This window comes from Orcinus orca, chromosome 18 (assembly GCF_937001465.1).
Source record: "Orcinus orca chromosome 18, mOrcOrc1.1, whole genome shotgun sequence".
NCBI lineage: Eukaryota > Metazoa > Chordata > Mammalia > Artiodactyla > Delphinidae > Orcinus > Orcinus orca.
In genome coordinates, this window is record NC_064576.1 from 10493425 (window position 1) to 10520983 (window position 27559).

Here is a 27559-nt window from a genome sequence, read left to right on the forward strand (position 1 = left end):
CCATGGCCACTGGACCTGCGCAACCGGAGCCTGTGCTCCGCAACGGGAGAGGCCGCAGCGGTGAGAGGCCCACGTACCGCCAAAAAAAAAAAAAAAAAAAAATGGGGGCCTACAGGAGCCAAAACAGTCATAGAAGAAACAATCTTCTCTAATCAATGAAACTGTGGTCCCAAGAGGATGGGTAAATTTCCCCTGCTTGCTTTCTTTGTCACGTAAGAACACATATGCATTTGGTCTCTGCCACCAGTTCCTGACACAAGCTCCTAAAACGCTTGTCATTTCCTGATGATAGGGGTGCTAGGAGCATCTTTTGTTCTAATATTTGGTCTTTGACCCCAGTTCCTGACAAGAGCTTCTAAGACCCCTGGAATCTCCGGAGTGCTAAGAGTGTCTTTTTGTATGCTAATGAGATGACTGGTGGCTGGAAGCCCCTAGATAGCGGCAGGATGGGGGCTGGTCACCAGAACAACCAAGACTCCATTAGAGGGTTGGAACTTTCAGTTCTATCCCCTGAACTCAGGGGAGAGGGGAGGGGATAGAGGTTGAGTTAATCACTGATGATCAAAGACTTAACCAATCATGCCTACATAATGGAGACTCCATGAAAGCTCTACCCAACAGGGTTTGGAGAGCTCTGGGTTGCTGAGCACTTTCACATGCCAGAAAGGTGGCACACCCCAACTCCATGGGACAGAAGTTCCTGTGCTCAGGACCCTTCCAGACCTTGCCCTATATACCTCTTCAATTAGCTGTTCATTTGTACCTTTTATAATATCATTTATAGTAAACCTGTAAATATTAAGTGTTTGCCTGAGTTCTGTGGGTCATTATAAACTGAGGAGGGGGTTACAGAAACCCGATTTATAACTGGTTGGTGAAAAGTACAGATGACAATCTAGCACTTGAGACCAGCATCTGAAATGAGGGCAGTCTGTGGATCTGACCCTTTAACTCATGGAATCTGAGCTAACCGCAGGTAGTTAGTATAAGAATTGAATTAAATTGTAGGACATCCAGCTGGTGTCCAAAGAGTTGGAAAACTGGTTGTTAGTATGAGAAAAATTCCTACACATTTGGTGTCAGCAGCATTGTGAGTAAACAAACAGTTTTCTTTAGGTCCCTCCGTATTCTCCATACCTGGCCATGGACACAGTGTGTGCAGCAGTGCAAGGTTCCCAGCCTTTTAGACAAGAGGAAAGAAACGGGAAAGCCAAAGGAATAAGAAGAGATAATAGGAGAAGCTAGCATGGAAAAGTTACTCAATAAAGTTGTTTATGAACTCCTGGGCTCATTCTTAGGTTGGGCATGTATAGATATGATCCTAGTAAGCAGACCGAAGAATTTAAAAACTGAACAAAGAGACCACATATCTCAGACTGACCAGTGGGTTATATACATGTGAGACAGTATGAATAGCATTACAAAACCCCACAGCACACAGAAAAAGGATAAGAACATGCACTCTGAAGCCAACCATGTCAACTGCTGCTAAAACAAAACTATCAACATTCTCCAAAGGATTTCAGCAACATTCACAGTCTCGTAATATTCAAAATATAATCCAAAATTACTTTGCACACCAAGAACCAGGTAAATCTTAACTCTTATAGGAAAAAATCAACAGACACCAAGGCCAAGATGACAAAACAGTCACAATTATCTGACAAAGAGTTTAAGGAAGCTATTATAAAAATATCCCAGCAAGCAACTGTGAACACTTAGAAGAAATGAAACACTATAAAGTATCAGAAAACAGAATTTCTAAAAAGAAATCCATGAAAAAATTTAGAACTGAAATATATAACCAATTTTTTTAAAAAAAACTTAATGGATGGGCTCAATAGCAGAGGAAAGAATCAACAGACTTGAAGGTAAATTAAAAGAAATTATCCAATCTGAGTCAGAGAGAACAGAGATTGGAAAAAATTAACAAAGCTTCAAGGAACTATGGAACAACCACAAAAGGTCTAATATACATGTTACCAGAGAAAAAGAAGAAAAAACTACCATGGTGCTGAGAAAATATCTTTAAGAAATAATGGCTGAAAATTCCCTAACTTTGTTAAAGACATAAACCTATAGATTCAGGAACCTCAAAGAATCCCAAACAGGATAACAACAGAAATTGATGACCAAACAAATATAATCAAACCACTGAAAACTAAAGACAACGAAAAAATTCTGAAAGCAAAGAAAAACAACACATTAACTATAGGGGAACTCAGAAGCTAGAGAGACCAGAAAAAAGTATTCAATATTCTTAAACTGCTAGAAAGAAAGAAGTGTCAACCTAAAATTCTATATGCAAAACAATATCAGAATGAAGGTGAAATAAAGACATTCTCAGACGAAGGAAAGCTAAGAGAATTAACTGCCAGCAAATCAGCTCTACAAGAAGTGCTAAAGGAAGTTCTTCAAACAGAAAGGAAATGACATTAGAAACTTGGAACAGCAGGAGTGAAGGATTAGCAACAGAAATGGTAAATATCTGGGTGAATATAATAAACAATTTTCCCCCTTAGTTCTTTAAAATATGTTTTACTATTGAAAGTAAAAATCTTAACAACGTCTGACGCAGTTTTCAATGTATGTAGATAAAATACGTAAGAAAACCATAACATTAAAGGGAAAGAATAAAGATACCTATATGGTAGAAAGATTTCTACATTCCAATTGAGGTGGGAAAATATGGATTCTAAATAGATTATGAAAACCCTGGTGGTGCAGTGGTTAAGAATCCATCTGCCAAGGGCTTCCCTGGTGGCGCAGTGGTTAAGAATCCGCCTGCCAATGCAGGGGACCCGGGTTCGATCTCTGGCCCGGGAAGATCCCACATGCCATGGAGCAACTAAGCCCATGTGCCACAACTACTGAGCCTGCGCTCTAGAGCCTGCGAGCCACAACTACTGAGCCCACATGCTGCAACTACTGAAGCCCACATGCCTAGAGCCCATGCTCTGCAACAAGAAGCCACCGCAATGAGAAGCCCACGCACCACAACAAAGAGCAGCCCCCACTTGCCATAACTAGAGAAATCCCATGCACAGCAATGAAGACCCAAAGCAGCCAAATAAATAAATAGGAAAAAAAGAATGTATATTGTAATCCACAGAGTAACCATTAAAAAAAAAACTAAACAAGATATAGTCAGAAACACAACAGATGAACTAAAAAGGAATGCTAAAAAAGGTTCAAATAACCCAAAAAGATGACACAAAATGGGTAAAAGGAACAAAAACTAGATGGAAAAACAGGAAATAATAAAATGGCAGCCTGAGACCCAAACATATCAATAATTAATCATAAGGGTCTAAATACACAAATTAAAAGATACAGTCAGGGGCTTCCCTAGTAGTGCAGTGGTTGAGAGTCCGCCTGACGATGCAGGGGACACGGGTTCGTGCCCTGGTCCGGGAGGATCCCACATGCCATGTAGCGGCTGGGCCCGTGAGCCATGGCCGCTGAGCCTGTGCGTCCGGAGCCTGTGCTCCGCAACAGGAGAGGCCACAACAGTGAGAGGCCCGCGTACCGCAAAAAAAAAAAAAATATACAGTCAAATGGTTTCTTTAATATGACCAAACTATATGCTGCCTGCAAGAAATTCACTTTAAATATAACGATATAGGTAGTTTAAAAGCAAGATAGTGGGGAAAAAATAACATGCACCATTCAACGAAAGAAGGCTGGAATGCTGGTATTAGTATCAGACAAAGCAGATTTCAGAGCAAAGAAAGTTACAAGCGATAAAGAAGACTATTACATGATAACGAGGGTGAATCTGACAAAAAGATATAATAATTCTTAATATGTAGGTACCTAAAAACAGTGCTGGAGAAACAAACACCCAATTGTTGTTGGAGATTCCAACACGCTTCTCTCAATAACTAGTAGTAGAAAATTAGCAAGAATAGAGAGAAACTGGACAATACTATCAATCATCTGTATCCAACTGACATTTATACACTACTGCATCCAACAACAGAAGATGAAACAATCTTTTCAAGTACACATGAAACAGTCACCAAGATAAACCATACCTACATCATGAAACAAACCTTAACGCACTGAAAAGAAACGAAACAAACAAATGTGTTCTCTGGCTATAAAGGAATTAAACTGGAAATCAGTAACTAATAACAGAAAAATCTCCAAACACTTGGAAATTAAACAATTGTAAATAACTCATGAATAAAACAGGAAAACTAGAAAATATTTTGAACAAAAGTGAAAATATAATATATCAAAAATTATTAGATGTACCTAAAGCAGTGCTTACAGAGGAAATTACAGCATTAAATGTTATATACTAAAATATATCTCAAATCAGTCATCTAAGCTCCCACCTTAACAAATCAGAAAAAGAGGGGAAAAAAGCTGAAGAAAATAATAAAGAACAGGTATCAATGAAATTGAAAGGAGAAACACAATAGGAAAAAATCAAACATAAAGCTAGTTCTTCAAAAGTATCAGTAAAATTGATAAACCTCAAGCAAGACTAACAAAAAGAAAAGAGAAGGTAAAAGTCATTATCAATATCAGAAATGAAAGACGGATTATCACTACAAACTACACAGACATCAAAAGGATAATAAAGAAATCCCAAGAACAACTCCATGCATATAAACTGGACAACTCAGGTGAAATAAACCAATTCCTTGAAAACAACACACTAAGAAAACACACTCAACATGAAATAGATACCTGAATAATCCTGTAACTATTGAAGAAATCGAATTCATAGTTTAAAATCTTCTGAATAAGAAATCTCCAGGCTCAGCTGATTTCACTGGAAAATTCTACCAAATATTTAAAGAAATGAAACCAATTCTATACACGCTCATCCAGAAAAAAAAATGAGAAGGAACATTTCCCAGTTCATTTTATAAAGCCAGCATTATCCTGATACCAAAGAGAATACACAAACAGAAAACTGCAGACCAAGATCCCTCATACCAGTGATGAAAAAACTAGTAATAAAATATTAAGAAATCTAATCTAAAGGTAAGACTTGAGGATCACTGGCTGTCAAGTTGGAAATAATTGTTTGGTACAATCAGAAAAAGATTTCCCTAAGGATAGTTCGAGGGTGATTTTAATGGGTTTAAAGTAATCTGAAGTAGCTGGTTCTGATTATCAGTTTTCTATTCTTTTTCTAAGAATAATACACCACAATCAAGCAGGGTTTATGCCCAAAACACAAGATTGGTTCAATATTTAAAAACCAGCCACTCAATGTAAAGTATCATATTACAATCAAAATAAAAAATACACATAATCATGTCAATTGATTCAGAAAAAGCATTCATGATGGAAAAAAAAAAAAAACTCTTGGAAAACCAGAAGTAGACAGGATCTTCCTCACCCTGATAAAGAGCATCTACAAAAATCTACAACTAACACCAAACTTAATACTGACCGACTGAATGCTTTTCCACTAGATTGGAAAATATGCACTATCACCACTCTTATACTAAATCATAATGTAGAGTTGCCAGCCAGTGCAATCGGGAAAGAAAAAGAAATGAAGCATACAGATCATAAAAGAAGAAATAAAACTGTTACTGTTCACACACAGCATAATCGTCTTCATAAAAAATCCAAAGGGATCTACCAAAAACCTCCTAGAACTAGTGAGTTTAGCAAAATCACAAGATACAAGATCAACATGTAAACATTAATCACACATCTACTATTAGCAATGTACACTGGAAACCTAAATTTAAAAAAAAAACATTTTAAGAACCTCACAAAAAAATGAAACACTTAGGTATACAATCTAACAAAATATGTACAAGACCTGCAGGCTGAAAATTACAAATGCTGATGAAAGAAATCAGAGGAGACCTAAATAAGAGACCTCCCATGTTCATGGATAGAAAGCCTCATCATAGTAAAGAAGTCAATTCTCCCCAAACTGATACAATTACAATCAAAATTCCAGAAGGATTTTTAGTAAATATAGACAAAATTCTAAAATTTATTTGGGAAAGCATAGAAACTAGACTAGCTAAAACAATTCTGGATAAAAAAGAGTAAAGCTGGAGGAATCCAATTTTAACACTGATGATAAAACTATAGTAATCAAGACAATGTAGTATTACCAAATGGACAGACAGATACAGATCAGGGGACTAGAAAACAGAGTCCAGAAATAGAATCATACAAGTCACTATTTGATTTTCCACACAGGTACAAAAGCAATACAATAGGGAAATGATAGTCCTTTAGTCCTTTCAACAAATGGTTGGAACAACTCAACATCTATATGCAAACAAAACAACATGAACATAGATGCAAAAATCCTCAACAACATACTAGCAAATTGAATCCAACAATGTATTAAAAAAAATTATACACCACAACCAAGTGGGATTTATCCTAGACATGCAAGACTGGTTGAACATTGGAAAATCAATTAATGTAAACCATCATATCAACAAGCTAAAAAAAGAAAAATCACATGATCATATCAATAAAAGCAGGAAAAGCATTTGACAAAATCCAACACCTGTTCATAATAAAGAACTCTCAGTAAACTAGAAATAAAGGGGACTTTCTCACGTTGATAGACTATCTACGAAAAACCTATAGCTAACATCATATTTACTGATGAGAAACTCTAAACATTCCCATTAAGATCAGGAACAAGGCAAGGATGTTCCCTTACCACTGCTTTTCAGCATCATACTGGAAGTCTCAGCCAATGCAATAAGACAAGGAAATAAGTATACAGATTGGGAAGGAACATATAAAACTATCTTTGTTCACAGATGACATGATCATCTAATAGCAAGAATGCAGGATACAAGATTAATATAGAAAAGTGAATTTGTTTTCCTATATACCAACAATGAACAAGTGCAATTTGAAATTTGAAGCACAATACCATTTACATTAGCACCCAAAAAATGAAATACTTAGGGATAGGTCTAATAAAATATGTACAAGATCTATATGAGGAATATTACAACACTCTGATGAAATCAAAGAAAAACTAAATAAATGGAGAGAGATTCTATCTCCATGGATAGACTCAATATTGTCAAGATGTCAGTTCTTCCCAATTTGATCTATAAATTCAATGCAGTCAAAACCCCACCAAGTTATTTTGTGAATATCAACAAACCTATTCTAAAGTTTATATGAGAGGCTAAAGACCACAACAGCCAACACAATACTGAAGAACAAAGTTGGAATATTAACACTCAACATCAAAACTTACTGTAGGGCTTCCCTGGTGGCGCAGTGGTTGAGGGTCCGCCTGCCGATGCAGAGGACACGGGTTCGTGCCCTGGTCTGGGAAGATCCCACATGCCGCGGAGCGGCTGGGCCCGTGAGCCATGGCTGCTGAGCCTGCGCATCCGGAGCCTGTGCTCCACAATGGGAGAGGCCACAACAGTGAGAGGACCGCGTACCGCAAAAATGAAAAAAAATTTAAAAATTAAAAAAAAATAACTTACTGTAAAGCTACAGTAAGCAAGACAGTGTGATAATCAGCAAAAGAACAAATAGATCAATGGAATAGAATTGAGGACCCATAAATATACCCCCATAAACAGAGACAACTGATCTTTGACAAAAGAGAAAAAGCAATACAATGGAGCAAAGATAGCCTTTTCAACAAATGGTGCTGGCATAACTGAACATCCACATGCAAAAAAAAATTATAATCTAGACACAGACCTTACACCCTTTACAAATATTAGCTCAAAATGGTCCACAGACCTAAACGTGAAACATAAAACTATAAAACTCCTAGAAGATAAGAAAGGAGAAATCCTAGATGACCTTGGGTATGGCAATAACTTTTTGGATAAACAACACCAAAGGCACAGTCCATGAAAGAAAGAATAAGCTAGACTTTATTAAAATTTAAAACTTCTCTGCAAAGACAATGTCAAGAGAATTAGAAGACAAGCCACAGAATGAAAGAAAATATATGCAAAAGACACATCTGTTAAAGGACTATTATCCAAAATATACAAAGAACTCTTAAACTCACCAATAGGAAAACAAACAACTCAATTAAAAAATGAGCCCAAGACCTTAACAGACACCTCACCAAAGAAGATACACAGATGGCAAATAAGCACTTGGAAAGATGCTCCACATCCCATATCAGGAAAACACTAATTAAAACAGGATACACCACACACCTATTAGAATGACCAAAATCCAGAACACTGACAACATCGAATGCTGATGAGGATGTGGAACAACAGGAACTCTCATTCACTGCCGCTGGGAATGCAAAATGGTACAGCTACTTCAGAAGATAGTTTGGTGATTTGTTACAAAATTAAACATGATCTTACCATATGATCTGGCAATCACACTCCCATGTCCACACAGAAACCTACACACAGATGTTTATAACAGCTTTATTCATAATTGCCAAAAGCAAACAAGATGTCCTTCGGTAGGTGAATGAATGAATAAATTGTAGTAATCTAAACAACAGAATTATTATTCAGCACTAAAAAGAAATGAGCTATCAAGCTATGAAAAGACATAGAGAAACCTTAACTTCATACTACTAAGTGAAAGAAGCCAATCTGAAAAAGCTACATACTGTACGATTCCAATTATATGACATTCTGGAAAAGGCAAAACTATGGAGACAGTAAAAAGGCCGGTGGTTGTCAGGGTTTGGGGGGATGGCAAGGGATGAACAGGCAGAGCACAGAGGATTTTTAGAGCAGTGAAAATACTCTGTATCATACTGTAATGATGGATACATGTCATTATACATTTGCCTAAACCTACAGAATGTACAACACCAACAGTGAACCCTAATGTAAACTACGGACTTTGGGTAATTATGATATGTCAATGTAAGCTCATTCACTTGCAATATATGCACCACTCTGATGGTAGATGTTGATAATGGAGAGGCCATGCATGTGTGGAGACAGGGGGTGTATTGGAAATCTCTATACTTTCCTCTCAATTTTGCTATGAACCTAAAACTGCTCTTTAAAAAAAAGTATTTAGAAAAAAGTATATGTGAAAGCATTTCTTATCAAGAGGAAAAATTACATGAAACCCTTCACAAATAGATTTGTGTAGTTTTGAAACTGTTCTCCCCTACAAAGACCATCCCTGTTGAGTTTCATCAGTGTAGCCTAGGGATCTGTAATACTTAATTGAAATAGCTCGCTGAAGTTACTTTGCTATAATTATAAATTCCCTTTTACTAAAATATCCAGCAACCATTTAGGGAATACATTATAGATCTGGAAACTAAACTAATATATGATTAATTCACAGGAAGACTTGGAAGGCACTAAACAGTTGTTTACAAAATAAGACATTTAAAAATACTATCTGTATCAGTTTTACCTGTGCTGTCTCCCACATAGAAAGACATGGTTCCTGCCCTTTGTCCCACGCCTACAAGCTTCCACTGACAGACCACACCTCACTCCCAGTATCTAGACAGTGCTTTGCAATAAACATATTGAATGGATGCATGACTGAAGGTGGCAATAATAGAATTTATCTGAATTGGAGCCTCTCTTCCTTAGGATAGGCTTTGACTCAAATAAACTGATATATCAGATATAAATCTACTACTGCCATTCAGACAACCTTATATCCTCCTGAAGATGCCTCCTGGACTCCTCCTTTTGCTACTCCAAATTGGCAGTTGCATTGTGACAACCGAGAAAAGAGGAGCAGCAAGTACCAAAAGAAGCTGTCCCAAGTAGGGTCAATGCACTGGCTGTTGCTAGAGATAGCTAGCAAATCAATACCTACACAAGCTGAGGAGTGCTGATACACAGATTAGGAACCAATCTACTGGATTGGCTCAGGACCTTTGCACACACTGCACCATTTGTCTAGCTGACTGCCTAGCTAATAGCTGACTCTCATCTCTCAGGTCTCATCTTACATTTTACCTCCTTCAAAGAACTTCCCTGACCACCATTATTCTCTCTCAGCAACTAGTCTGTTTCCTTCATAACACTTACCACAATTTGTAATTATCTGTTTGCATGTTTTCTTATTTTATATCTGTCTCTACCACTAGACTCTAAGTGCCATGAGAGCAAAAATCATGTTTCTCCTGGTCACTATTCTAATTTCAACGACTAGCATAGCATCTGGCCCACAACAGGCACTAATAAACAGTGGCCTTCAAGGTAATAAACCTGACTTTCTTTGGGGGAGGAAAGGGACTTTTTCATATACTTAGCATGGGAAGCAATATGCTACAATGGAAAGAGTACAATTTGGGAACCACACATAATTAGAACCTCAGCTCCATTGCTTACCTAGCTAAATGATCTCTGACAACCTATTTTATATCTTGAAGCCCCAATTTTCTCGAAACGATGACAGTAATACTTCCCTTACATAATCACTGATTCTCTAGTATACTGTAGATATGCAATAAGTGACAGCTATTAGTACTTCTTAAAATGATCATCTTTCCATCCACTAAGAGATCTTAAATGAGTGACACTAACAAACGAGTCAAGTCAAAGTCTTATAAACACGGCAATATCAAAAATACTATATTTATAAAGGTAAGCTGTATTTTCAAACCTTTTTTTTTTAACATATGCTTTTTCAGTAAGACTACAGAACTTCTAAACCTGCTTCAGTAGATGTTTAGAGAAAACTAAATCCATGATTAGGTATTTTTTCATACCATCGGGTACTAACTACATGGAAACAAATGTTCTTTTTCAAACCATGCTGTTTAAGGTCACCAGGAACTTTCAAAAACACAAAAACAAAAGGTAAACTCACAATATTTCACTGTGTTTTGTTTTTAAACTTTTAGTATCAGTAAAAGGATAAAGGTCTTACTAACAAAAATTAAGGACTTAGGGACACCCTTTTCATTTTACAAATGAAAATTTTCACAAGTCACTTTCTACAGATTAAAAATTGGAGTGTTTTTATTAAACAGGAAGTATACAAACATATATACGAATAAAATAACTCATACATAAATATACTGATATAAATCCTTTTTTTTTCCCCTGCCCAAATGTAATTTTTGCCTTGCTGCTAAATAGTCACAGTCCTTCCTTACTGGAATGATTCGTTTATCTTTAACTCCACAGAGCTTAAACTATCAGTCTTTTAAGAAGCTTTGACAGGTTTTGACGATTTAACCTGCTGAGCTCACAGCACCCAAGGGAGAGTCTTCGTTGCAAGTTTTATTTCTAATACAGCTGACCACTAATACCGACTCCACAGATAATGGATTTCAATAACCACCACCCACAGGTTAACACTTCAAGTAGTACGCATAATATTGCTTTAATTAAGTTAATACATGAAGGTCACAGTTTGGTAGAAAGTTTTATTACATTTGGCAGTGCTTACAATAATAATAAAAAAGAAAAAGGAACTGTATGTGTTCATCTATACAGTAACTCTATAAATTTGCCTATAGATATAATCCAGTTTGCTCATAGATTTATACTGCATTTCAATTTATTTTCTAAAAGGAATTCAGTTTATTAGTTCCATTTCCCAAAATAAGTACATTCCTAGCATTTCTAACCAGTAGTTTCTCTAACCATGCTGGGCACAGAATGGGTCTACCTGGCACAAAGAGGCCACCCACTAGAGCAAAAAAGATTCCTACCACTACCATGCCCACCCCCTGATTTTGGTGCATTGTGATGGTAGAAAAGATTAATGCTTTGATTTGTCTTGTGTCTAATGATTAGCTTCATGTGTTAAATATTAATGTCTTCCGGACAGAATGAAATTATTTTTTCATTTTGAAAAATAAAGATATATAAAATTTGTTTTTGAACCTAAACACTTTATGCAGTAGAAAACAAGCCAAAGAGTCTTTTTACAACAAATATTATGAAAAGGCAAAGCAAACAAATGTTTAAATGAATCTGAAATTAAAGGTTCACTCTAAAGTGTTAAAATAAAATGAGATACTGTATTTTAATACACAAATCGCATAGTCAGCAAGGTTGATACATTTTTCTATTTTTATATGTAGTATTAGGTAATTTGAGGTTATTTTAGAGAAAAGCAAAAAAATGGTGGCTGAATTTATACACATTGAATTCAGCAATAATTGTATTTTTTAAATACACAACCTGACAGGCACTATGGTAGACAATAATGAATCAGCATGGGAGCCATTTAATATACTTCTTGATTAACTCATTGCCTGTCCACTTTGCACACAGACATGCTTACATGTCATAATCGTCATAATTCCCATCATCCCCACTACTAACACTCAAGCTCCTTGATTAGTGCACAACTCCCAGACGAGCCATTGCTAATGCTAAATAATCCTCTTCAGCCTCCTGCTACTATTCTGCAGGATCTCCAATTAAATATAATGTCCCTGATGAGCCATATTAATGTGAACAAATTCCTACCAGGAATCCTATCTTATTCCATTTTCCCCAAAAATGTAGAGAAAGTAATTTAGCCAAGCTGAAGATAATCAAAACATTTTAAACTGATATAGTATTATAATGCCTCGGCAAAACATGTTTATCCAAAGTCATTAAAAGAAAAAGGGTGGAAAAAGTAATGTCTGAACATGTTAAATGCTTTCTTCTCCTGATTAATTTGTTCTTCACTGAAAAGTCTAGTGTTTTAAATAAGCATAGGTAGATACATTGCATTCTTAATCCAAAAAGGTTACCGAAAGCTAAGTTTTATGAGAAAAGTGAGCAGTAGCAAGTTTTAAAGCAAATATGCCATTTAAAAACCCTTCAATTATCTAATTACCAGAACTCCAAGGTCCATAATCACATTAATGAAACCAATTCCTTCCTTCCCATTAAATGCAGTATTACAGTCACTATCAGAGGCTTTGCCATGGAATTTTATGTTGCTGATAAGAAAACTTCATCTTGAACAATGACAACTATAAGTATTTTTTGCAAGAATGAATTAAGAATCTTATAGATTTTCTATTGCAATCTAAAAGACTGGGAAGGCTTCTCATCTAATTAAGACTAACTGGGAAACATGGACTATGATGGCCACCACCTTACAATATTCTGTACTAGCAAAAGAAATTTAAGAAAATGTTAGTTATGCTCGCTTCGGCAGCACATATACTAAAAATAAGAAAATGTTAGTTAAATATACCATCTCAACTACACACACATATAACAAAAGGTCACCTGATTTTTCAGTTACCACCCCCAAAAAGTTTTACAAACTTCACTCTGGTCATTTATTCCTATTTGAGGATTAATAATTACATTAGCTGAAAATAAGTCCATTAACAGATTTTGTGAAATAATTTTTTAAAAATTAAGAACTTTAACTCCTTTTCAAATTAAAACAAAGGTTGAAAAATATCCTGAAAAGTAAATCATGTAAATGAGAAAAGGTAAATGGTTTTGACACTTAAATTTCTTTCAACTCTATGTACACCTAGGATAAAAGTGAAGATATTCTAACAAAAATATAAACAGATAAGTTTATTAAAATATATATATATATGAAAAGATATAAAATAAAGACATTCTAACAACCCCATAAAATTTTTATAAGGTTTTCCCTAAGGTCTTTTATACCTTCGCCTACATTAATGTATTCCATCTCCATTTACCTGATCATTACCCTCCAGTTTGTTCAGCTGGAACCAACATACACTAATTACACAGACGTCACGAAGTCCTATTTGTCCTCAGTACCTCCCCAGACAGCAGGGAAATCATATCAAGGGTAGGCATGCTAAGTGATGATTCCCCCCACCTTACTGTCAATCATCCCAGAGTGCTCAGAGGAAACCCCACTCAACCTCATTACTGAATCCTAAGGGTAAGACTACAATACTCACCAGGAATCATACTTCAAACAGCAGGCTGCCTGGCCAAGATGTGAGTCACAATGACTACTTCCCTGATTTTAGGTTTTGGTGTTAATGCAATATATACCAAGTATTTCTCATTTCAATACAATGTTACTATACACAGACAAAGCAACAAAATATTGATAAGTTCAATTTAGGAGTCCAGGTAGGAAATATAGTCAAAGGTTGAAGTACAGAATCATTTAATCTCATTTAAAAAGAAAAAAATCAAAACCCTAACTTCAGAGGTTTAAAACAAATATAACAATATTTTGCTACTTCTTATGGAAAGGTTTACTAGTCCTTTTACTTGAAAACACACATACATACATAAAGTAAGTGATCATAAAAGTAAATAAAGTTATCTAACAAGCATTTTGAGAAGTACAAACACAACAATCTCTAAATTCTCATAATTATTTGTTCCCACTATTCACCAAACTAATGAAGACCTACCTACCCATTTAAAAAGTCCCAGTCACCAAAACCATCAAACATTTCTCATTCCTTATCATTTCTTAACTTCTCTGGGACTACCTAAAATCACAGTACATTAGTGGCATAAAACCCTACAATCCACCTGTCCTGCCTTCTAAGTCAATATAGTATTAATAAGGTCCTCTTAAATAAAATCTCCCACATCAGCCCTCTACCTAAAATCTAATCAATTTATTTCATAAATGTGTCTCATCTTGCTCCAAAATTTTATGTAGTGGTCCTAATAATTTTCACTTTATAAGGTATTACAATTTTTTTTTTTTTGGCCCTGTGTGGCACGCACGATCTTAGTTCCGTGACCAGGGATCGAACCCATGCTCCGTGCAGTAAAAGCGTGGAGTCTTAACCACTGGGTCACCAGGGAAGTCCCCAATATTTTTTTAACATCTGTTAGTACAGTTCCCTCTTCAATTTTCCTCAAAATTGTCTAGGCCATTCTTGCATATTTACTCCTTTGTCAATCCCCACCACCACCACTGTTACATTATTACATTTATTAGGATTTACTACAAAAACATAGATCTAGAAATAACTAGCATTTACAATATTGTTTCCTTATATAAAAATAAGAAGTTCTCATATAAGTCGTACGAATTCATTTTAAATTCATATCATAAAGTGTTTTATCTTTGCCACTACTTCCAGGAGGTTAAATTTTTTTAAGTTGTATTTTCTACCTTGTTGATACTTAGGAAAGCTACAGATTTCTTTGTATTTATTTTTTTAACTACCACAGAGACTCTTCTTACTGTTTCTAAAGAGTTGTTCAGTTGCCGGTATAACTAGAAACTCGATACAATTTTATTATTTCTGCCTTTCCTGTCCACCATTTTATAACTCTTGCCTAACTGCATTGCCGAGCACTTCTAGGATGCTATTAAATACTAGTGGTGACAGTAAATGTATGGGTCTTCATCCTGACTTCCATGAGAATGCTTCCTATGAGGTATGACCTCTTCATTCTGGGAGGGCAGTATTTATTTAATCCTGTTTTACTAAGGATTTTACAAGAAGACAGTGAATTTCTTTTACATGACATCTAGGCTTCCATCAAGATGATCATATAGTTTTCCTCCACTAACTTATTAGTATATTTAATTAAATTAATAGTGTCTAACATTAAACCATACTGAAATGTCATGAATACACTCTGCATGACTGCAGCACATTACTTAAATAAATTTTACTCTATTTTCTATTACTTAGGATTCTTCTATCAATATATAATTACAGTCATTGTAATTTTATTTTTTGCTTACTATCTTTGCCCAGATTTTGATTTCTGAATTACTATGCTGGTTTCATAAAAAGAAATGGAAATCTATTTTTCTTTCTCTAAGTCTAGAGCAATTTAAATAGTGTCAAAATTTCTTTAAAAAATTTCTTGCTTCCTGAAAATTTCAAAGAATCCTTGCAAGAATCTCTAGGCCTGGACACTCAAGAGTCCTTTAGTCAATTATTTCCTACCTTATTCAGGTGCTTTCATGCACAGAGTTGCAGGCCTATACACAATTATTTGTCACCAGTTTTGTAAACTAAGCAAAACAAAATAACTACCTAACATTTTTTAAAGGCTTTTAAAACCAGGTTAAACCCCACTTTCAATAATGAATAGAACAACCAGAAGATCAGCCAGGAAACAGATGACTTAAATATCCCTATGAACCAACCAGTCCTAAAAGACATCTATAGAACACTCCACCCAGCAGCAGCAGAATACACATTCTTAAGTTCACATGGAACATTCTCCAGGACAGATCATATGCTAGTCCATAAAACAAACATCAAAAAATTTTAAAGGATAGAAACAGTAGAAAACACATTCTCTGACCAAAAAAGAAGGAAATTAGAAATCAGTAATAGAAATAAACTTGGGAAACTCATAAATATGTGGAATTAAACAACAAACTCCTAAATAACAAGTGGGTCAAAGAAATCAAAAGGGCAACTAGAAATTACTTTCGGAAATGAAAATGAAGATACAATATGTCAAAACATGGGATGCAGCTAAAACAATAGAGAAAAATGAACAGTTAAACACCTATATTAAAAAGACCTCAAAACAACCTAGTTTTTCTACTTTAAGAAACTATTTTTTAAAAGAGCAAACTAAACCCAAAGCGAGCAGAATGAAGGAAACAAAAACTAGTGTAAATAGAAATGACATAGAGAATTTAAAAAGAGAGAAATCAATGATACCAAAAGTCGGTTCTTTGAAAAGATCAATGAAACTGAAAACCGTTAGCTAAAATGACAAAGAAAACATGAAAAAACTCAAATAACTAAAACCAGGAATGAAAGAGACATTACTGCCAGCCTTATAGAAATAAAAGTGATAAAAAAATACTATAAACAATCACATAATAAACAATAACTTAAGATGAAATGGACAAATTCCTAGAAAGACAAACTATAGACACTAACTCAGGAAGAAATAGAAAATCTCAATAAATCTACAAGAGACTGAATTAGTAATCAAACAACTACCCACAGAGAAAAGCTCAGACCCAGATGGCTTCACTGGTGAATTCCACCAAACATTTCAGGAATAATTAATACCAATTCTTCACAAACTCTTCCAAAACAACAGAAGATGAGAGAACACTTCCCATCTTATACTATGAGGCCAGTATCACTCTGATACCAAAAAGAAAAACATCAAATGAAAAGAAATCTATAGACCAATATCTCTTATAAACATGGATGAAAAATTCTCTACAAAACACCAGCAAACTGAATCCAGCAATATACACAAAGGACTATACATCATGACCAAGTGTGATTTATCCCAGGAATGCAAGGCTAGTTTAACATCCAAAAATTAATTAATGTAATATACCATATCAATGGAATAAAGGATAAAAACCACATTATCATCTCAGTAGACACAGCAAAAGCATTTGTAAAAATTCAACACCCAGTCATGACAAAAACTCTCAACAAACTAGGAATAGCAGGGCACTTCCTCAACCTAATAATGGGAATTTATGAAAATCTCAGAGCCTAAATCAAACTTAGGTGTGGAATACTGAATGTTTTCCCCCGAAGATGAGGAACAAAACAGGATGTCTGCTCTCACCACTCCTTTTCAGTATCATTCTGGAAATTAAAGCAAGGGAAATCAGGCAAGACTATGAAATAAAAAGCATCCAGTTAGAAAAGAAAGAAGTAAACCTATCTCTCTTTACACATGACATGATCTTCTAGAGAGAATCCCAAGGAATCTATTATATTTTTAAAAACTATTAGAACTAATAAACAAGTTCAGCAAGGTTGCAGGACACAAAATCACTATTAAAAAATCAACTGGGGCTTCCCTGGTGGCGCAGTGGCTGAGGGTCCGCCTGCCGATGTAGGGGACGCGGGTTCGCGCCCCAGTCTGGGAGGATCCCGCATGCCGCGGAGCGGCTGGGCCCATGGGCCATGGCTGCTGAACCTGCGCATCCGGAGCCTGTGCTCCGCCATGGGAGAGGCCACAGTAGTGAGAGGCCCATGTACCGCAAAAAAAAAAAAAAAATCAATTGTATTCCTGTACATCTGCAATCAACAATAAAAACTGAAATTAAAAAATTGCAATTCTAGGGAATTCCCTGGCAGTCCAGTGGTTGGGACGCCACTCTTCCACTGCAGGGGGCACGGGTTCAATCCCTGGTTAGGGAATGAAGATCCTGCAAGCTGCATGGTGAGGCCAAAAAAAAAAAAATGAGGATGAAATTGCAATTCTAACAGCCTCAGAAATAATATTAAAATACTTAGGAATAAATACAGCAAAGTAAGTGCAAAACTTATACTCTGAAAACTACAAAACATTGTTGAAAGAAATTAAAGCAACGTAGATAAGTGGAACAACATCAAATGGAATATCCATGCTCATGTATAGGAGGACTTAAAAATGTTGAGATAGGGCTTCCCTGGTGGCGCAGTGGTTGAGAGGCCACCTGCTGATGCGGAGGACACGGGTTCGTGCCCCAGTCTGGGAGGATCCCACATGCCGCGGAGCGGCTGGGCTCGTGAGCCATGGCCGCTGAGCCTGCGCGTCCGGATCCTGTGCTCCGCAACGGGAAAGGCCACAACAGTGAGAGGCCCGCGTACCGCCAAAAAAAAAAAATGTTGAGATAAAGATATTTCTCAAACTGATCTACAGATAAAACACAATGCCTATCACAATCCCAGCAGGATACAGTTTTCCACTAGGACCATTTTCCCCTCATAAACCATTCTCCACAAATCTTTTCAAAGAATAATAAGGGCCTGGAGAATGATACATAAAAGACAATTCATGACTTGATAAGAGGCTTAACCCTTATTTTGCTCTCTCTGGCCCTGACCATTTCTCACTGGAGTACTTTACATTGCTTGTTGACTCTGGCCTCATCCTCTGGATGCAGTTGCACTAATCTCATCAATACGTATGAACTGTTTTCCTGGGTAAAGCCTGACTCTGAGACTGCTCTGGGTCAGTCTTCTCAAAGAAAGCAAGAAAACTTCCTCAACAGAGAATAGGATATCATCCTATTTTAAGACAATCCAACAATAAGCGAACTAGACTGATAACTGCAAACCCTCCCTAGAAGCACCTAAAAATCCCAGATTAAATATAACAAACTTCTTTAAATGAACAGTTTGGCTTACAAGAACCACAAGCAATCCCTAGGGATCAAAAATGAAGAAGAGAAAAAAAAAAAGAGAAAAAAAAAAAACGAAGCAGCAGCTAAAAGCCAGACAGTATCCACTAGAGTCGATACCACTAATCTTGGAGAGTTTAAGTGGGGATCTGAATAACCTAGAGAACTGAGTTTTAACTCTCAGAGAAAGGAACCAATTGTGAGCTGAAGATGTGAAGGAAAACTCCTACATAAGGCCATGTTGCTCAAAGGTTACATCCTCAGGACTTCCCTGGTGCTCCAGTGGCTAAGACTCCACGCTCCAGTGCAGGGGGCCCGGGTTCGACCCCTGGTTGGGGAGCTAGATCCCACATGGCACAACAAAGACTACATCCTCAGTGAAGGGGGGTGGGGTTTCAATAATCTACTAAGTAGGGAGAAGACATACTTATTATCAGCTGTGCTTCAAAGTAAAGGAAAAAGTCTCCTCAGGAAATTAGAAACCATGGGCCTATTTAACAGAGGGAGGGAGGGAGGGTGTGTGTGTGTCTGTGTGTGTCTGTGTGTGTCTGTGTGTGTGTGTGTGTGTGTAGTTTCATCTGGTTTTGCCCCATCCTCATAATTCAGCAACCTTCGCACCAAGAAATTAATATAAAAATTAGTCAGTGATACCCCGGACAACCCAAACCATGTGGAGTTCAACGATAAAGATACCAAATATGAGGTCACAAGACAAAATCTACACATGTGAGGAAACAATCCATTGTGAGGAAGAGTCAGAAATATAAATAGATACATAAGATCTTGAAGTAAAATAACAAAATGATAGAACTTTTAAAATAAGTATGCTATGAAAAAAAAGTATGCTATAAATAAGACAGGAAAGGACTCAAATACTTAAGAAAAAAGACAAAACAAAAATCAGGCAGGAAATTTCCTGGCAGTCCAGGGGTTAGTACTCCGCACTTTCACTGCCAAGGGCACGGGCTCAATCCCTGGTCCGGGAACTAAGATCCCGCAAGCCACATGGCGCAGCCAAAAATAAAATTAACTGTGCTTTAAAAAAAAAACCAGGCAGATTCAAAAAGGAGCCGTTAGACCCAACAGATTCCTCAAAAGACAGCAAAGATGACAAAAGCAACCAAAGTAATCACAGTGTCAGGCAATTTTCACTGGTGAATGCAAAAATGTTAGTAACATGAGAGGTTGTTGTGGGACAAAACCTGCACGTGGATTCAACGATTCACCCCCCCAAAATTAATTTTAAAAGAGGGGGAATGCACCATTTTAATGGAAGGGACCCATGGAAGAAAACTGCATAATGGTCTTTAAAAGCCAACTTTTTCCCATTCAACATTCACTGTTTGCAAGTTACTTGGCTTTCCTTCTTTGTGTGACTTACCACTTAATAGTTGTAATAACTGTTAGTCTTCTTCCCCTGATTAACTGCTTAAAAATTAGTTGTTTTTAACATAAAATTAATAGTTTTCACAATCAACTGTTGCAGTATTTTCCTACTATAATAGTATTTACATTTCAATTTATGAAATTAACACATGAAGCATGTAAGATTTTTTTACTCCAAGTAACAGTGAAAATGCTCACCTCTTGAAAATCAATATTGAAACATTTATAATACATCTGAATAGCATGCCTTGTTCATAATACCGATATTATACAGTTCATCAGATACGATGGTAACCTTTGTGATCACATGTTAAAGAAGCAAAATATGCTGTTAGAGGAATTCACCTTTTTGTCTTTCTTGAGGCTGAAGCAGAAACCAAATAGCAAATCTGGCCCTATTTCTAAGGCTTAAATCAAACTTTGAACATTCTAACCATCATTATTATCCTGCTTTTACTTATAGTATCTTTCTAGAAACCGACTTACAGGAGGTCATATGAAGAGGAAGTTTTGACCGAGCATGCACTGCTTGCTTCCCACCGTGGGGCCTGGCAAATCTTATTTTAAACTATATATCATAATCTCTGGTTAAAAAAAAAAAAAAGTGGCTAAAAATATTTAAAATATAAAAACTACCACCTCTGCTTCAGGAAGGATAAATGACAAAGACTTAAAACTCAAACCAACTCTTTTGAAACCAGTTTTGCCAAAGTCTGGAAAGTGACTGTCCACAAAGCTAGAAATGTAACAGTGAGAAAAGTTAGTCATGCTCTTTGGAGCAACAGCTTACAGAAGTAGATTATTCTGTAATACCACATTGAAATATAAACAAATAGGAAAAAGCTGAAATATAAATAATCTTGGCTATATGCCGACAGTCACCTCTATGAGAACACAGCATAGAGAATTAACTATATACTGTGATATGAAAAAAAAATTACAAGTGAAAGTTTGTTGTTAGGCTTGAAATAAAAACAGTGATTGTCCACAATTCAAACATTTTTCTCTCAATTTACCCATGAATGAAAACACAGCCTGAGCTAATACACTGAAAAATAAACACAAGATGAGAAGAGTGAATTTTAAATCTACTACTGGCTTGACAGTAACACAAACTTTTTTCTGAAGTAGCTTTACTATTGGTAAATGCCTTAGTTTACCAATCAAGAATGACATTAAAGCAACAGTTTTCTCATTATTTCATGAATATTTTGTGAGGAATATAAACTACTGAAACTATCACAGTTAAAACAGATTATTAGTAAAGAAGCCAGAAACCAATATTCAAACAAAATCAAACAGTATATATGCAAAACAAGTTTTTTTAACTGCTTAATTACTTTTAAAGTAAAGGATAAATATTTTAAATGTACCAGCCAAATAAACTAGATAATATACTTAACCTTTATTCTGGGGAAATTAGAGTAGCTTGCAATCATTTCCATTTTGCTTTTTAAAAAAGGAAGAGAGTCACAATAAGACAACAGGAACAACATACTTCTAGATAAAATTTTAAAATCACAAAGACTGAAAATTCTTTGCATTAAATTACTATACGATAAAAGCTGACATTACCAATAGGTCCTGTTATCAGAAGTTGTGTGAAAGAATGAAAAACAGTAACTTATATCAAAGTACAACTACTTACATTTCATGTCATACAGTTCCAATAATTCATACACTTTTCCCATGGGATTTTTTTCTACTCATTCATAGTTTATTACTGCTAAAAATGCCTGTTTTGATAAAAATCCCCAATAAAATTATATATCAGTCACTGCTTTACGCTATACCTTCTTTTGTTCATGTCCAATTAGCATTAGCCTATCTTTGATTTATCAAACTTTCAGCTGCACATGGTAAAGCATTTAGGAAGGTTAAACAATTACAGCATCCCGAGTGACAGTGGAGTTATCCTGTGCGGAAATGTGCTCCCATAAGGCAGCACTGTATAAACATTTCATTAGGGCTTCCTTGGTGGCACAGTGGTTAAGAATCCACCTGCCGATGCAGGGGACCGGGTTCGAGCCCTGGTCAGGGAAGATCCCACATGCCACGGAGCAACTAAGCCCGTGCGCCACAACTACTCAGCCTGCGCTCTAGAGCCCACGAGCCACAACTAATGAAGCCTGCACACTTAGAGCCCATGCTCCGCAACAAGAGAAGCCACCGCAATGAGAAGCCCGCGCACCGCAACAGAGTAGCCCCCGCTCGCCACAACTAGAGAAAGCCCGCACTCAGTAACAAAGACACAAATCAGCCAAAAATAAATAAAAGAAAATAAATTTTAAAAATAAAACACATTTCATTAATCTTTGAATCTAACTATCTCATGCTTTGCTTAAATGTACTTGGTGACCAGAATCAGTTTACCAAATTTTTATTCTATTCTAGGCTTTTAAAGCCTTGAAAATAAGAGTTAAGACACATACTGGAGACATTATGATGCTCCCATTTTGCTTAATACAAGAGTAATAAAACAGGTATTTTTTTTAGTTGTGTACCTTTTCAGGCCAACAAAAAAAACCTACATCTTTCACTTTTTTTCTATTTGATCCAAAATAAGGTCCCGATTCAAACAAAGCAAATATACTTACAGAACTAGCATCAACATCACTGTGGATGGCAACCGTCTTAATGCCCATCTTCTTGCAAGTTTTAATAACCTATATTAAAGTACATTAATGTTATCTATTAATGGTAATTCATATTTAAAGGGATTTAATAATAATAAAATTCACAGAGTAAAATGGAAAATAAGATTAAAATTCCACTCACCCTACATGCAATTTCTCCTCTATTAGCAACAAGAATTTTATCAAAAGTCTAAAAAGAGAAAAAACACGTAAGAAATTGTTACTCTTGCTTTGGGACCAGAAAACACCAAGCTTTTCCACAATTACCATTGGGCATGATCCTAATAAACATTACTTCCTACAGTAGTATTAAATACTATACATATGCTCATTTACAACCAGGCTGCTACTAAACTCACCTGGTAGTATCTGGCGTTATAATTATCCTCTTAAAGCATCAATTGACTAGGTTAGATAATTCATAAGGGGACTAAATTCTCTTGCCAAAAGATAATCTTCAAATGATATTTCAGAATACTAAGAAACTTTAGAAGAAATTGCTTGAGAATTTACTTGATTATTTTCTAAATTCAGGGAAATTCTAAGTGTTATGTTTATCAAAGGGAAGTCTGATATAATTTATATTCTATCTCTTTGGGATTGGGCCACAGCATTAAATGATACTTTTGATAAATGAGAACAGATACTATTTATGCTTATTTCCAAAGATTCCCAGACAAAGCAGGTTATGCTATTTGAGTACAATGTTAAGTTTGAATAACCACCAAATTTTTAAACAGCTGAGGCCATATAATAGAAAAAGAAGTTCCATTCTGTGTGGGGCTAGAGACCTAATTTCTAAGCCCAGCTTTGCCATTAATGATCTATTTGACTCTAAGTAAATCAATCTCTGTAAATTGAAATCTCTTGACTTCCACATATATAAATTGATAACATTCTAATGGGAAACTATTTAACAAGGTTCTCTCCCTACTCTAAAAGTGTACAGGCTAATCCTTTTAAAGAAATGCACACAAACAATTATAAGTAATTTGGATGCAACACATTTTAGTACACAACGACTGCTAGGTTAGTGAATTGTTACACGTTAAATGGAACTATTTTTTTAAGTTTTAGTTACATTTCTAAAAGAAAAGTTATATATAATCTTAATAGTACTCATATATTGGGCTTCCCTGGTGGCGCAGTGGTTGAGAGTCCGCCTGCCGATGCAGGGGACACGGGTTCGTGCCCCGGTCTGGGAAGATCCCACATGCCGCAGAGCCGCTGGGCCCTGTGAGCCATGGCCGCTGAGCCTGCGCGACCAGAGCCTGTGCTCCACAGCGGGAGGGGCCGCAACGGTGAGAGGCCCGCGTACCGCAAAAAAAAAAAGTACTCATATAACTTAAAGCTATATTTTAACCCAACAGGTAATCACAGAATCTCAGAACTGGAATAAGCCTTTAAAGTCTTGATTTAACCTTTATATCACACATGGCTTATTCCACCAAACTGAGACAAGCCTCGACCTTAAAACTGGTAAATTCCTAATGTGATAGAATCCTAAGTCATTCAGAGCCCTGAGCAGATGGGCCCTTAAAATATCCTAATCTCACCTCAGGCGTGAGGCTATAAAATCATCTGCCTTTCTATTCTCATCTGCTCATGGTAAATTCCTGTTAAACAATAAGCATATTCTAAGAAAAAAAATGTTCATACTTCCTTGAACTGCATTTTAAAATGTGAATTTTTATTAAGTATTAAACAGACTACACCTGATAAAAGCAGCACAAACACTGGAAGTTACACATTAAGCAACTGGTGCAGCAAATATAACAAATTATTGACATCATAATATTACACGGAGTACAAATTCCACCCTAATCCCTATCCAAGAAGCAGAATAATGGTTAAGAGCCAGTCTGGAGCCAAACTGTCCAGGTTGGAATCCCAACACTACCACATGTTCTTCTGTGGACAAGTCCTCCTCCTGAACCCTCATTTCCTGGTATGTAAAATGAGAGTAAGAATAGCACCTGCCACAAGAGGCTGCGGGAATATTAACACCCTTAAAGTGTTTAGAGTAGTGCCTAGCACATAATATATACTCAGTAGGTGTTAGCTAGAGTATTGTTATTCACTCCTTTGGGCCACAAACCAGATTACAAACCCAGGAGTGTGATTCCAACAGGGATAAATCTGTACCAAAATGATCACTGCACCTCACACATTTCTATTCATCTCTGTTCAGGGCTTGTGATAGTTAGTTTTATGTGCAACTTGATTCGTCCACAGGGTGTTCAGATTAAACGTTTTTTCTGCGGTGTCTGTGGGCGTGTTTCTAGATGAAACTAACATTGAATCAGTGGACTCAGTAAAGCAGACAGCCCTCCCCAGTGTGGGTGGGCATCATCCACTCTACTGAGGGCCTGACAGACTAAAAAGTGGAGGAAGGGACGATTAGTTCTGCCTGCCGGATTGAGCTGGAACACTGGTCTTCTCCTAGCCTTGGACTGGGACATACACCATCAGCCCCCCTGGTTCCCAGACCTTTGAACCTGGACTAGAATTTCAGTACCAGCTTTCCTGGGTCTCCAGCTTGCCACAGCAGATTGTGGTGGGACTTCTCAGCCTCCATAATTATGTGAGCCAGTAAAAAAAATCTCCCTATGTCTCCTACTGGTTCTGTTTCTCTGAAGAACCCTGACTAATATAGGACTATTAATGGATTACCAATTAGTACACAAGCTCAATAAAGCTAATATCAATTAATCTTCCATACCTAAGATTTTCTTTTAACTAAATAACAGATGAATATGGTTCAGAATTTAGAAGGTACACAAGGGGACACACTGTAGGGACACCTCGGCCCTTGCCCCAAAGGCAACTACTACTAGTTTCCTGAATATTCTTCCAGGTAGGCCATGCATATAAAAGAATGTATATACAAATAATTTTTTTAATTAGCCTTTTTTTTTTTATTTTTTTGGCTGCGCCATGTTTCATGCGGGATCTTAGTTCCCAGAACCAGGGATCAAACCCGCGCCTCCTGCAGTGGAAGCGTGGAGTCTTAACCACTGGACCACCAGGGAAGTCCCCATACAAGTAAATTTAAACCAACTTTTTGCGGGGGAGAGCCGCACCATGTGGCTTGTGAGATCTTAGTTCCCAGACCAGGGACTGAACCTGGGCCGCTGGCAATAAGAGCACAGAGTTTTAACCACTGGACCGCCAGGGAATTCCCTAAACCAATCTCTCCCTCTACATCAACAATTACAGGTGAACATCAAGTGCATTCGATCAAGTGCATTCGACAACTACAACATGGCACAATCACAACAAAATGTGTTAAGCGCTACAACACAGCTGTGTTAAGTGCAGCGAAGGGAGAGAGTGAACAGCATGCGTTAAGGCAGTGACATTGAAAGCAGACGGTAGCACTGAAAAACTACAAGTAATTTTTAAGACAGCTCAAGCACAAAACAAGTATGTGGGCACTGTGGCAAATAAAGCTGGGGTAAAAAGGCTGGATTAAGAAGGGACCTTCTTTCATTTCATTTCATCTCATTCATATCATTTAAAGACCTGGGACTTTATCCTGTATCTGGAGAGCCGAATACAAGACACTCCGAAGATACTCTAAGAGGAAAATCAGAAACAACAACTTTAAGCCAGGAACCTGAATCCTTGAAGCCAGGGGGCTTTCAGGTACCATGGGAGATAAAGAACTTTTGCAGAAACTGTTTGCTTTTTTAATTTTTTATTTTTACACAATTTTTAAAGGTTACTTTCCATTTACAGTTGTTACAAAATATTGGCTATATTCCCTGTGTTGTACAATACATCCTTAAGCCTGTTGGGTACTGAGGTAAACTACTGGGTACTGAGGTACCCAATGGTCTGTACCTCCCACTGCTGCACCCCTATGTTGCCCCCAGCACAGGTACCACTACTTTGTTCTCTGTATCTGTGAGTCTGCTTCTTTTACATTATATTCACTAGTTTGTTGTATCTTTTAGATTCCACATATAAGTGATATCATATAGTATTTGTCTTTCTCTGTCTGACATTTCACTCAGCAAAATGCCCTCCAAGTCCATCCATGTTGCTGCAAATGGTCAATTTTCATTCCTTTTTATGGCTGAGTAGTATTCCATTGTGTACATATACCACATCTTCTTTATCCATTCATCTGGTGATGGACACAGGTTATTTCCATGTCTTGACAACTGTAAATAATGCTGCTATGAACACTGGGGTGTGTAGCAACTGTTTTATACCTTTGCTATTGCTGTCATGGGGTAGAAAACACACTGGAAGTTTCATGAGAATTTTTTTAAGTTATTTTCTTTTAATCCGTTCTCTCTCTACCCCTCCTTCCTTTTTTCCCTTCCCTATGTTTAGATCATAGCTGGCATCTAAAACCAGCAAGGACACTTCTCTCCATTCAGGGACCAAGAGAAAGGCTGAGCTGGCCTGTTCCACTGGGTATTTGGAGGAATGGCGGCAGAACTCTAGATCCCGAGTCACTCACCAAGCACTTCCGAGAAGGAGTACAGCACAGTGGGTAAACCCACCAGCTCAGGAGAAAGACAGTCTTGCGTTTACACCCAGCTTACACTTACTATTTGGGTTTTAAGCTTCCGTTTCCAAATGTACAAAAC

The 27559-nt window shown here is 36.8% G+C and overlaps 1 protein-coding gene across 9 annotated transcripts in view; it reads right to left on the reverse strand.

Moving 5' to 3' along the window:
* PCCA (propionyl-CoA carboxylase subunit alpha) overlaps window positions 1–27559 on the reverse strand; it is a 385988-nt gene that overhangs the window by 347914 nt on the left and 10515 nt on the right. For 8 of the 9 annotated variants that reach the window (XM_033435088.2, XM_049701173.1, XM_049701172.1 and 5 more), the window contains exons 3-4: window positions 23098–23145; window positions 22917–22985 (exon numbers count right to left, since the gene is read on the reverse strand). The exons of the other annotated variant lie outside the window; for it this stretch is intronic. In XM_033435088.2, the coding sequence (XP_033290979.1) occupies window positions 22917–22985; window positions 23098–23145 (117 nt within the window). The remainder of the gene's footprint in view (window positions 1–22916; window positions 22986–23097; window positions 23146–27559) is intronic. 9 annotated transcript variants of the gene reach the window in all.